This window comes from Piliocolobus tephrosceles, chromosome 7 (genome assembly GCF_002776525.5).
Source record: "Piliocolobus tephrosceles isolate RC106 chromosome 7, ASM277652v3, whole genome shotgun sequence".
In the NCBI taxonomy this organism is placed as follows: Eukaryota; Metazoa; Chordata; class Mammalia; order Primates; family Cercopithecidae; genus Piliocolobus; species Piliocolobus tephrosceles.
In genome coordinates, this window is record NC_045440.1 from 59454814 (window position 1) to 59468304 (window position 13491).

At 38.0% G+C, this 13491-nt stretch overlaps 1 protein-coding gene across 1 annotated transcript in view; it reads right to left on the reverse strand.

Moving 5' to 3' along the window:
• NSMAF (neutral sphingomyelinase activation associated factor) overlaps window positions 1–13491 on the reverse strand; it is a 75816-nt gene that overhangs the window by 52008 nt on the left and 10317 nt on the right. Inside the window, 4 exon segments of the mRNA XM_023222366.2 lie at window positions 140–176; window positions 256–323; window positions 421–499; window positions 7755–7844. Coding sequence (XP_023078134.2) covers window positions 140–176; window positions 256–323; window positions 421–499; window positions 7755–7844 — 274 coding nt within the window.

Below are 13491 nucleotides of genomic sequence, written 5' to 3' on the forward strand. Positions count from 1 at the left end.
CTCAATGACTGAATTCTAAAAGCATTTGAATTCTATTCCATGGTCTTCATCTGATATCTCTACAAACAAATAATTTCACTCATGCACATATATATGAATGTTCATTCAGATTAGGAAAAAATATTTATTATGTGCTTACCTGACTGAAAATGAGTGAAATACTCCCAGATTTTGCCCTAAAATGCAGATAAAAGTCATTAAATATATACAGCTTTTTGGTTGAAGTAAAATTAAACAGTGGTGAAAATGACATACTTTGTGAAGTGTCTATTGGCTCCATTTTCTCCATGCTTTCCTATTTTTATACAGTCTCTCAAAGGAATCTGTATAAAATTGAGAGAAATATTATAAAAATCAGGAAACATAAGACGTACACAAAAAAAATAGGAATGTTTCTGTTTGTATTTAAAATGTGTTTACCTTGATGATGGGCTGGGATATTGCATCTGGTTCAAAAATCGCTGATTTTGAACATATTTTTAAGGAGCCTCTGATTTTCCTAGGGATCCAAGTACAGCAGATTGTTTGATGAGCATAACAAAAATCACAAGACAATCATAGTACATTTTAATTAGAAAGCAGGTTACTAAAGCATCGCATAATAAAAGATCAACAATGCATATAAAGAGAAACTCTCTATTTTTAGATTAACTGGTAAAACAAAACACAGAATAGTGGTTCATACTGGCATTTACATTTCAAATGTTAGAGATTTTTCAAGTTAACTTCTTTGATTTATATGTGTATCTCCATATAGTTTACAGTATCTATTGGCTAGAAAGTTAATGTATCCAAGAAACATCACAGTGAGATATAGTCTTACAGACTGAAAATGCCTACACTCACCCCACCCGAGAGTAACACTGCCTGTTCTTTTGTGTGCAGTAAATGTTTACTTTAGTTTTCTATTTTCAGTGATCAATATATATGTACTGAATAGTTGAGAAGGCCCATCCTACTGAAGGTCACGATTTAGTTTGCAATTCTTTCTCAAAGGGTTTTTGAAATTTTATATCATTTCATATCATTTTTCCAAGTTGTTAACTGCATTTATTTTTCAAATACCCAAAATTACCCAATAGTAACATAAAAACTTTTATGAAATGTCTAAACATACACAAAAAGAATAGAAAACTCCCATGTACCAATGGCCTAGCACTGCAATTGTCAATATGTGGTCATTCTTGTCTTGTGTATAACCCCAAGACCCTGCTGAATAACACAGAAAATTACTGACATCATATACTTTATCCATAAATACTTTAGCAAAAATCTCTGAAGACAGGCTCTCTTAATAAGTGACCAATCATGAACACACTCTAAAAAATTAGTAATTCCTTAATGTTATCATGTATACAGTCAGTGTTGAAATTTTTCTATTTCATAAATGTGTTTTCATAGCCAGTTGCCTCAAATCAAAATCCTAACGAAGTCCATTTTACATTTAGTTGACATGTCTTTTACGTCTCTTAACCTAAAATAATTTTCCCACATTATGAATTTGGCTGAATGCATCACTGTGGTATTCTTCCAACCTATGCATTGCTTCCAAATTATTTATAAGATCTTCCGACAAGAATACTTTCAGACGTAGTGCACGGGTACTGCCTTCGCATCCAGAGGCACCAGGAGGATCAGGTGACATCAATCTCCATATATCCATTACAAAATTTCCCAGCAGCTTCTCTCACCTAAAGGTTTTAGCAGCCATTGAAAATTACTATCTAGATCAAGGGCTGGTAAACTTTAAGTAAAGAGTCAGACAGTAAATATTTTTGCTTTGTGGGCCATGTGGTCTCGGTCACAACCATTCAACTTTGCCGTTATAGGGAAAGCAGCCACACACAGTATGTACACAAATGGGTGTGGCTGTGTTCCAGTAAAACTTTAAAAGAACAAGTGGCAGCTCAGATGTGGCCCAAGGGCTGTAGTTTGCCAAGCCCTGCTGTGAATCCATTCTTTCATTAGGCATTGACATTTTATCATTCCTTCTATGTTATGAGCTAGAATTTATCAACAAAGAACAACTTTACTTATCAGCAATTTGGCTACCCTGAAGTACAATTTGTACAAGGAAAATAACAAAAATGCTTTATTCTTTACCTTTATCAAGTGTCACAAAAATGCGTTGTTGTCTTCCTTTGAGGGTAACTGATTAAGATTATACATACACACAGACACACACACACACACACAGACACACACACACACATTTATAAAATTACGTACTCATGAATTTTAACATTTATGAAACATTTCAATCCACTGCAGAGGTTATTATGTTTTGATGCTTACACTGTCCCATTTTTGGCCCAGTGTTAGCCTCTTTTACTTGCTCCTGCATCCTTTTAATTCATTTACAGTAGTCTTTGATACCTTCCTAACTTGCCAGTATGACAGGATGTCCCAGGTTCATCTCACACATTTCCTGCCTCTGAAGTAGAATCAGCCATTTCTCCAAAGAACCCCCATCCTTTCAGTGGGAAGTGGTATTAAGAGACCATATTCTTGGTGCCAATTGCTACTGAGTTATTTCTAGACCTTTTCAAATGATAGGGATAAGAAATACTGTCATTTAAAGAGAAAAGCAGCACAAAGATGCCCACTCTTACCGCTACTATTTAACATAGTACTGGAAATCCTAGCCAGAGCAATTTGGCAAGTAAAAGAAAGAAAAGGCATCCAAATTGGAAAAATTAAACTGTCTCTGTTTGCAAATAATAGATTTTATATATTAAAAAAACCCTAAGGATTCTACCAAAGAAAACTATTCAAACCAACAAACAAATTCAGTAAAACTGAAGAACACAAAATCAATACGCAAAAACCAGCATTGCATTTCTATATGCTAACAATGATCTATCCAAAAAAAAAAAAATTACAGAAACAATTCAATTTATAAAAGCACCAAAAGAAAAATAAAACAGGAATAAATTTAACCAAGGAGGAAAAAATCTGTACACTGAAAACTACAAAGCACTGATAAAAGAAACTGAAGTCAACACAAATAAATTGAAAGATACCTGGTGTTCACAGACTGGAAGAATTAACACTGCTAAAATGTCCATATTTTCCAAAGCAATCTACAAATTAAAAGCAAACCCTATTAAAATCCCAATGGTATTTTTAACAGAAACAGAAAAAAAATTAACATTGATACAGAACCACAAAATAAAATACCCAAAGCAATCTGTTTTGCTTCATTTTAAGAAACGGGATCTCACTATGTCACCCAGGCCAGAGTGCAGTAGCATGATTATAGTTCACTGCAGCCTCAAACTGGGCTCAATCAATCCTCCTGCTTCAGTTTTCCGAGTAGTTGTGACTTCAGGTGTGTACCACCATGCCCAGCTAATTTTTAGTTTTTTGAGAGATGGGGTCTTGCTAGGTTGCTCAGGCTAGTCTCCAACTCCTGGCCTCAAGTGATCCTCCCTCCTCAGCCTCCTGACTATCTGGGATTACAGGTGCAAGCCACCATGCCCAGTCCAAAGTAATCTTGAACAAGAACAAAACTGGTGGCATCAAACTACCTGGTTTCAAAATATGCTACAAAGCTACATTAATCAAAACAGCATGATACAGCCATACACACCAATGGAACACAATAGAGAAAACAGAAATACATCCACATATATTCAGTCAACTAATCATCCACAAAGGTGCCAAAAACACACAATGAAGAAAGGGTAGTTTATTTAATAAATGGTGTTGAAAAAACTAGATATCCCCGTGGAAAAAAATAAAAGTGAATGCTTACCTCATCCCCTACATAAAAATCTACTTGAAATGAACTGAAGACTTAAATGTAAGTCCTGAAATTGTAAAACTGCTGAAAGAAAAAATAGGGAAAAGCTTCTCAACATTGGTCTGGGCAATATTTTGGACATGACACCAAAAGCACAAGCAATATAAGCAAAAGTACACAAATGGGATTACATAAAACAAAAAGCTTCTGTACAGCAAGAAAAATAAATAAAAAGTCAAAAGACAACCTATGGAATGGGAGAAAATATTTGAAAATCATTGCCAGGCACGGTGCTCACGCCTGTAATCCCAGCACTTTGGGAGGCCGAGGCAGGCGGATCACGAGGTCAGGAGATCGAGACCATCCTGGCTAACACGGTGAAACCTCGTCTCTACTAAAAATACAAAAAATTAGCCGGGCGTGGTGGTGCATGCCTGTAGTCCCAGCTACTCGGAGGCTGAGGCAGGAGAATGGCGTGAACCCAGCAGGCGGAGCTTGCAATGAGCCAAGATAGTGCCACTGCACTCTAGCCTGGATGACAAAGCGAGACTCCGTCTCAAAAAAAAAAAAGAAAGAAAATCATACTTCTGATAAGGGGCTAATATCCAAAATACATTAAAAACTCAAACAACTCGACAGTATAATAAGAAAACAAATAGCCTATTAAAAGACAGGCAGAAGATTTGAATAGACATTTCTCAAAAGAAGACATACAAATGGCTGGGTGCAGTGGCCCACGCCTGTAATCCCAGCACTTTAGGAGGCCGAGGCGGGTGGATCACATCAGGAGATCGAGACCATCCTGGCTAACACGGTGAAAACCCATCTCTACTAAAAATACAAAAAAATTAGCCAGAAGTGGTGGCACACACCTGTAGGCCCAGCTACTTGGGAGGCTGAGGCAGGAGTATTGCTTGAACCCAGGAGGCGGAGGTTGCAGTGAGCAGAGATCATGCCACTGCACTCCAGCCTGTGTGACAACAGTGAGATTCCTTTTCAATTAAAAAAGAAGAAGAAGAAGAAGACATACAAATGGCCAACAAGCATATGAAAAGATCCTCAGCAGCCTTAATCATCAGAGAAAAACAAATCAAAACCACACTGAGCTATTGCCCCACACCTGTTAGGATGGCTATTATCAAAAAACAAAAGATAACAGATGTTGGCAAGAGCGTGGAGAAAAGAGAACCCTTATATACTGCTGGTGGGAATGTGAATTGGTTTAGCCATTAAAGAAAACAGTACAGAGGTTCCTCAAAAAACTAAAAATAGAACTACCATACTACCCAGCAATCCCACTTCTAGGTATACATCCAAAGCAAATGGAATCAGTATGTTGAAGATGTATCTGTATGCCCATGTTCATTACAGTATTATTTACAGTAGCCAAGATTTGGGGTCAATTTAAGTGTCCATTGATAGATGAATGAATAAATATTATATATATGAATATAAAACATATAAAAATAAACATATATACATACATACAATGGAATATTATTCAGCCTCAAAAAAGAAGGAAATCCTGTTACTTGTGGCCATGTGGATGGGCTTGGAGGACATTATGCTAAGCAAAATAAGCCAGCCACAGAAGGACAAATACTACATGATTTCATGTAGAATCTACAAGAGTTGAATTCAAAGAAGAGACTAGAATGGAACTTACAAAAATTCCTTAGGTGGGAAAGCTCAGAGCTTTGTTCAGACAAGAATAAGTTTAACTTTACGAAATTAAAGGGGGTATGGGTGGAAGAAAAGGGGAGATGCTGGGCAAAGTGTACAAATTGTCCATTATCCAGGATAAGTTCTGCAGATTTAATGTGGAGCTATTGACTACAGTCCATACAGGTATCGTACACTTGAAATTGGCTCAGAAAGTAGATCTTATATGTTCTTACTCCCACACACACAAAAGGTACCTGTGAGGTGATGGATATGATAATTAGCTTGATTGTGGTCATCACTGCACAATGTGTATATGTATCAAAACATCACATTGTATACCCTAAATATATACAATTTTTATTCATCAATTATATCTCAGTAAAGCTGGAAAAAAAAGTCTCCCAAGTAGCTGGGATTACAAGGGTGCACCACCACACCTGGCTAATTTTTGTATTTTTAGTAGAGACGAGGTTTCACCACATTGGCCACGCTGATCTCAAACTCCTGACCTCAAGTGATCCGCCAGCCTTGGCCTCCCAAAGTACTGGGATTACAGGCATGAGCCATCACACCTGGCCTTACTGTTTCTTTTTAAATTTAATTCTATATTTAAAATCACAAAAGATGGCCTCTCAGCCTTTTAGCTAGGATAAAGTGTAGTAAAAATCTATAAAATATTTATATGGGTCCAAAACAAAAGTTATAAAATAAGGTACATTTGGAGAAGTCCTCGTTCCATCTCTATATTGTTCTCCTGATCCTTCCCCTCTTCTGTGTAGATAACCATCTCCACTACCTTTTAGTTTTTGCCTCCGATTTTTAAAAACATAATGATAAAGCTGTCCCCTTCTTACAAAAGTAGCTTATGACACACAGTATTCTGCCCCTTGCTTTTTACACTTAATACATGTACAGATCACTTCACAGCATTACAAACAACTTCATTCCTTGTTGAACCTGCATAGTACTCCATCATGTGGCCATTCCTTATCAGTCAGTTCAGTCAGTCTCCTGTAGGACTGTTCCTAGTCTTTTGCTAGTACAAGTAGTGCTATAGTAAACAACCTTGTGCATATGTCCATTAATATATTTGCCAGTGTCTCTTTGAAATTGTATCCTAGAAGTAGCAGTGCTAGGTCAGTAGGTTCATGCACATGTCATCTTACCAGATATTACCAAATACATCTACATGGGGCTGTACCATTTTGCCCTAATAGTTACTTTAAAATTATAAAAACAGGTTTCAGTTTGCTACCTGTAGTTGTATTTTAATAATAAACAAGTACATTTAATTTTAAGCAAGGCATTATGATGATATACGATAGAAGAATGTTGGAAGGAAAAAAGATACGGAATGAGGGAAAAGAATATGAGCAAAATTCCAGAGATAAGACAGCAAGGTGCTGTGTTCAGCGATGAATAGTTATCTAATTTGATTGAACGCCAAGGAAATACGTATGTCATAAGCTACCAAACAAAAAAAACAGGTAATTTTTACTTTAGCTTGTATTTAAACAAATACCACATGTTTTTTATCCTTTAAGGATAAAACCTGAAGAATAATAAAAATAAATGGATTTATCTACTGTCAAAGAATTTTCTAAGTTATGGCTTATAGTAGTTAAGTAACCTCCCAAAAGGAAATCATTAGCAGATACATTTTTGCTGGAACAATTTTCATCTTAGTTAATTATAAGTTGCCATTATAAGCAAACAAAAAGCTTCATTACACGCTTTTGTACATAGCTTTCAAAAGGTAAAGTCAAAGAATCTGTTTTTATAGTTATGAGTAATAGTTATTAAGATATTGAGAAATCAGATCTTGCTTCTAGTTCAAATCGCATTATTCAATTTGAAAGTGCTGATTTTATACCACTCTTGTGGTTTATAATCATTACTTTATAACAATGTCACCCAAACAACTGAGAGCAAAAGATACTGCATAACTATAAGAGGGATGCAAGAAAAGAAAGAAGGGATGGATTGGAGTCCAATCAAGCTTAAGATATCCACAACCCCAGAATTAAAACAAATGCTTTTCAGCTTTGAAAAATGTTTCAAGTTACAATTACAACTTTTAAATACACTCTTCTCATTACTTCCCTAATAAGAGAAAAGATGAAAAAAACTTCATGGGAGATAAAATAATAAACATAGCAAAAACTCTCCACAAGACTCCCCTGGGTTACAACCTCCAATAAAAATCTAAATAAAATTTACTTTAATTTTTTTAAAGCCTAATTTTTTTCTTTAGTTAACACTTATTTATGATCACACATTTAACTTTAAAAGTATCAATATCAGAAAGGTTTGTCTGTCCATGGAGATATCGAAGCTTCCTTACCTTTCATGGTGACTGCCCTTGTGCAAAATGTGATTGGCTCTATGCTGTTCAAAGTAGTACTCCTCCAAGTTAAGCAGCAGCAAGGAAAATCTGGATTCGGGGGGAAAAACATCTTTCAGTTTATTTTTTAGTATGTATAAGAAGGCAATATATTTAAAACGCCTGATCCCAAAAAGTTTTTCCATTCATGAATTTAACAAACACTTATGAAACATGTGTATCATGCCAGGCAGTCCTCTCTGCCCAGTGGCAAGAAGTACATAGATGGGCCTGCCTTGTGTCCAAATAACTACTATGGCAAAAATAAAATCGCTCACCAGGTGCACGTACTACTCTTTTACAGAAACCCTGAATTTTGTGAAGTTAAACGCATCCTTACCTGAATAAAGCTCAGAGCTTTCCCACTTAGGAAAGTTTGGTCATTTGTTTCCCCTGACTGAACAATGCTAGGCTTCCCCACCTCTTCCCTGTCATACCCCCCGCCGCCCCGAACATCTGTCTCATGGTTATCTAAGTTACTCCCACAAGACCACATGCCTCTAGGAGACAGATCTTTTTTTTTTTTTTTTTTTTTTTGAGATGGATTTTCACTCTTGTTGCCCAGCCCAGAGTGCAATGGCGCAATCTCGGCTCACCATAACCTCCGCCTCCCGGGTTCAAGTAATTCTCCTGCCTCAGCCTCCCAAGTAGCTGGGATTACAGGCATGCGCCACCACACCTGGCTAATTTTGTATTTTTAGTAGAGACGGGGTTTCTCCATGTTGGTCAGGCTAGTCTCAAACTCCCAACCTCAGGTGATCCGCCCACCTCAGCCTCCCGAGGTGGTGCTGGGATTACAAGCATGAGCCACTGCACCGGGCCGACAGATCTTTAGATATTCCCCTGGGATAACCAGCCCATGCTGTCTATATAATGGGTGTTTAATAAGTAAAATGAGTAAACCAAACTGAATGGGATTGAAATATAGTTCTTTTTAAAGTTGTAAGTGATTTAAACTTTTAAAAACAAGAGAAGATATTAAGAAAAATTATTAATTTTGTTGTATGGCTACAGCAACAAATACATGACAAATAAGTGAAAACAGGCATTTTTTTGTTTTGTTTTGTGATAAAGATCAGGAAACATCAATGGTATCTAGAGTTACAGGCAAAAGCTTTCATGAAAAGTGTGGGACTTGAGATGGACCTTAAGTTCCAGTGTGTTAGAGGAAGAAATTTACATTAAACATGGCAGATTACACATATATGTTTATTTCCCTGCCTCTTGAAACACCACTACAATGTGAATAAAACTATTTTTAAATGGTAAAACCCACAGGGTAAAGCAAATTGGAGAGATATTAAAGCAGAGAAGAGACATGAACAAATCTGTGAGAAATGGAAAGCAGACGGCGGGGAATAAGCAGTGCTCAGAAATTAGAACTTCAGATGCCTCAGAGAAGGCACCACTCAGGAGAAAACCAGTTCAAGTCACTGGACTTCCAAAAAGTTCAAAAACTGCAGTATCAGGTGCTGGAGAGGATGTGCAGAAATAGCAAGGTTTTTACACTGTTGGTGGGAGTGTAAATTAGTTCAGCCATTGTGGAAGACAGTGTGGCGATTCCTCAAGGATATAGAACGAGCAATACCATTTGTCCCAGCAATCCCATTACTGGGTATATACCCAAAGGATTATAAATCATTCTACTATAAAGACACATGTACATGTATGTTTAATGCGGCACTGTTCACAATAGCAAAGACTTAGAACCAACTCAAATGCCCATCAATGACAGACTGGATAAAGAAAATGTGGCACATATAGACCATAGAATACTATGCAGCCATAAAAAAGGATGAATTCATGTCCTTTGCAGGGACATGGATGAAGCTGGAAACCATCATTCTCAGCAAACTAACACAAGAACAGAAAACCAAACACTGCATGTTCTCACTCATAGGTGGGAATTGAACAATGAGAACACATGGACACAGGGCAGGGAATATCACACACGGGGGCCTCTTGTGGGGTGGGGGGCTAGGGGAGGGATAGCATTATGAGAAATACCTAATATAGATAATCGGTTGATGGGTGCAGCAAACCACCATGGCACGTGTACACCTATGTAACAAACCTGCACGTTCTGCACATGTACCCCAGAACTTAAAGTATAATTAAAAAAAAAAAAAGAAAAGAAATTGCAGCATCAGGTACCAGGAGGACAGGGTTTGTAAAGCATGAGGGGTGATTAAAAGTAAATGAGGGCAGTGGCACCCAATTCTTTTCCTGATGGGTTACCCCTACTGCACTCTGGCATGTGGTTTTTCTATTTAAAAAAAAAAAAAAAGTGGAACAAGAGGCTCCACACTAGGTATCAGGGACCGTGGAGACCAGGACTGTAGTGTGAAAAGAGGATGATTATGCAAAACATGAAATAGATGAACACTAGTTTGCTGAGAATTATGGTTTCCAGCTTCATCTATGTATCACTCCAGGCAGGAGTCCAGTACATTAGTTTTGGAAAAAACTAAATAGCCTCAGAGAAAAAGCCAGGTCTCTACAACATTATCCCACAGTGAAACTCAACTGAAATGGCCCATTCCCAGTGACACGGAATTACATGCTTCACATTTAAATATGAATGAACAGCCTATGATCACAGCCTCTAGGATGAAAGAACAAAGCCAAGGCAAGCAGGAAGAATGCAACTTGAAGGACTAAACACAATGTAGAGAACAGAAGAAAAGGTCAAAAGGCTATAATTAATGTCCCTACAAAGAAGAAGTTATATTCATGACACCAGAAGAGATGCTCATTAAAAAAAAAAATAGGCCAGGCGCAGTGGCTCACACCTGTAATCCCAATACTTTGGGAGGCCGAGACAGGCAGTTTGCCTGAGGTCAGGAGTTCGAGGCCAGCCTGGCCAACATGGTGAAACCCCACCTCTACTAAAAGTACAAAAATTAGCCAGGTGTGGTGGCGGGCACCTATAATCCCAGCTACTCAGGAGGCTGAGGCAGGAGAATTGCTTGAACCTGGGAAGCAGAGGTTGCAGTGAGCCGAGATCATACCACTGCACTCCAGCCTGGGTGACAAGAGCAAGACTACGTCTCAAAATAGTAATCATCATCATCATCATCATCATCTGAACCAAAAGAAAAGTAACTCAAAAAATTAAAAATGATAGCAGAAACCAGTTATACCACACTAATTGATAACTTTTATTGTCTGTTCTTCATATTTAAATCCATGAACAAGAATCAATTACAGGCTAAACTGCCAGAGTGCAAAACAAAATGCACACTAGCAATACTTAATCTGAATTTCAATATAATCACAAGACAGAATTGGAGCTACGCATCCTTCCTTCTCTTTCCTAATCTCCTCACTCCTTCTCTTATAGAGAGGGAAGAATAGAGTAAGTATTCTTCAACAAGACAAGGGCATAATTTCATTTCTATGAAGCACAATAGCCTTCAGAGACAACTCTTCCATACAATTATTAAAATATAATCATATCAACTATTTTAGAACTAAAGTCATCATTTTGGTAAGTGAATTAATTATAGCCTCCTTAATTTATCAATATGCATATTTTGCAAGAAATGTAAAACACATAGTTAAGGGATATAACCAAATCCTATTGTTCGAAGTTAAAGGATTAAGAAACTTTTAAGTCTATATTAATTAAGTCTATATTTTCTTTTTACTAAAGTGTTGTTATACCCGCTTTAAAATTTTTCTATGTAAAAATTATTACAATTAAGTTTCATGATTTTTAGAACAATGATTTTCAAACTACATTTTATGTATTAAAAGAGTCCATGCTTTAAAAAAAAAATTAAAATCACCATTTTGTAACTGGAGGGTCTCATCCATTGGTATTGTATCTGACTGTAAATTATTTCTTTAGAAGACTCTTAGCCCTGCCCCTACATATTCCTAGTTTAATCCTCCTTTGCAGAGGTTTGGTTTCATTCTCTATAGAGAAGTATCCTCATTGAGCAACTCAACATTCCTAAAAAGATGTTTTCCTATTCTCACGTCACCTAAATTTTAAAGCCCACTGTACAACACTTAACCAGAACTTAAAATAGCTAGAGTAACCTTGCATTCCACTCAACAATTACTCAGCACTCGGCTGATGAACAATATTTACAGTGGATCCAGAAGGTTTTGCTAGTCAATGCTTTCTCCAACATGCTTCACTGTGATAAGAAGTGTAACCCAAGCACCTTGGGAGGCAGTGCTGTGATGCCATGACACCTTTGTGATGTGTGCAGAGGCAAAGGAAAGCACAGGAGTGCTGTATATTTGCCACCTCTACTCTCAATACCCCAACACCAGCCTTGAATGAAGCTAGACTATAGTGCGCCTACTAGAAAGTTGATTTAATTAAACAGGGCATTTTTAAGAAGCTTCTGAAAATGATTTCTGAAATAAGGAAGAAATTAAGAAAACTGTTATAGACAAGGCAAGATCACAGTCCTACTACTCACCACTGGAAACATTCCCCCAGTAATACATTGGATGGTGATCTAGTTTGGATGTTCTGTCCCCTCCATATTTCATGTTGAAATGTGATTCCCAATGTTGGAGGTGGAGGCCTGGCAAGAGGTGATTGGATCATGGGGGTAGATCCCTCATGAATGACTCAGCACCATCCCCTTCATGATAAATGAGTTCACAATCTGTTCACTCAAGCTCTGGTTATTTAAAAGGGTCTGGGACCTTCCCTTTCTCTCTCCTGCTCTGTCTCTTGCCATGGGATACACCTGCTCCCACTTCACTTTCTGCCATGAGTAAAAGCTCCCTGAGGCTTACCAGAAACCAAGCAGATGCTGGTGCTTTGCTTCCTGTACAACCTGCAGAACCATGAGCCAATTAAGCCTCTTTCCATTGTAAATTACCCAGCCTCAGGTATTTCTTTATAGCAAAACAAAAACAGACTAAGACATAAAATTGGCACCATGGAATAGGGCATTTTATTATGAATATACGTAAAGACATGGAAGCAGCTTTGGAACAGGGTAACAGGCAGAGGTTGGAAGAGTTTGGGGGACTCAGAAGAGGACAGGAAGACAAGGGAAAGTTTGGAACTTCTCAGTGAATGGTTCAATGGTTGTGACCAAAATGCAGATAGGAATATGGACAGTGAAGGCCAGGCTGACATGGTCTCAGATGGAAGTGAGGAAATCAATGGGAACTGAAGCAAAGGTCGCCCTTGTTACAAACTAGCGAAGAACTTGGCTGCATCTGTGTCTATGTTCCTAGGGATCTGTGGAAGGTTGAACATAAGAGTAAGGACTTAGGTAGGGCATGTGGCAGAAGAAATTTCTAAGCAGCAAAGTGTTCCAGAACTGGTCTGGCTGCTTCTAAAAGCCAACAATCAGATACAGGAACAAATAAATGACTTAAAGTTGAAACTTAAGGCCGGGCACGGTGACTCAAGCCTGTAATCCCAGCACTTTGGGAGGCCGAGACGGGCGGATCACAAGGTCAGGAGATCGAGACCATCCTGGCTAACACTGTGAAACCCCGTCTCTACTAAAAAATACAAAAAAACTAGCCGGGCGACGTGGCAGGCGCCTGTAGTCCCAGCTACTCGGGAGGCTGAGGCAGGAGAATGGCCTAAACCCGGGAGGCGGAGCTTGCAGTGAGCTGAGATCCGGCCACTGCACTCCAGCCTGGGCGACAGAGCGAGACTCCGTCTCAAAAAAAAAAAAAAAAAAAAAAGTTGAAACTTACATTCAAAAGG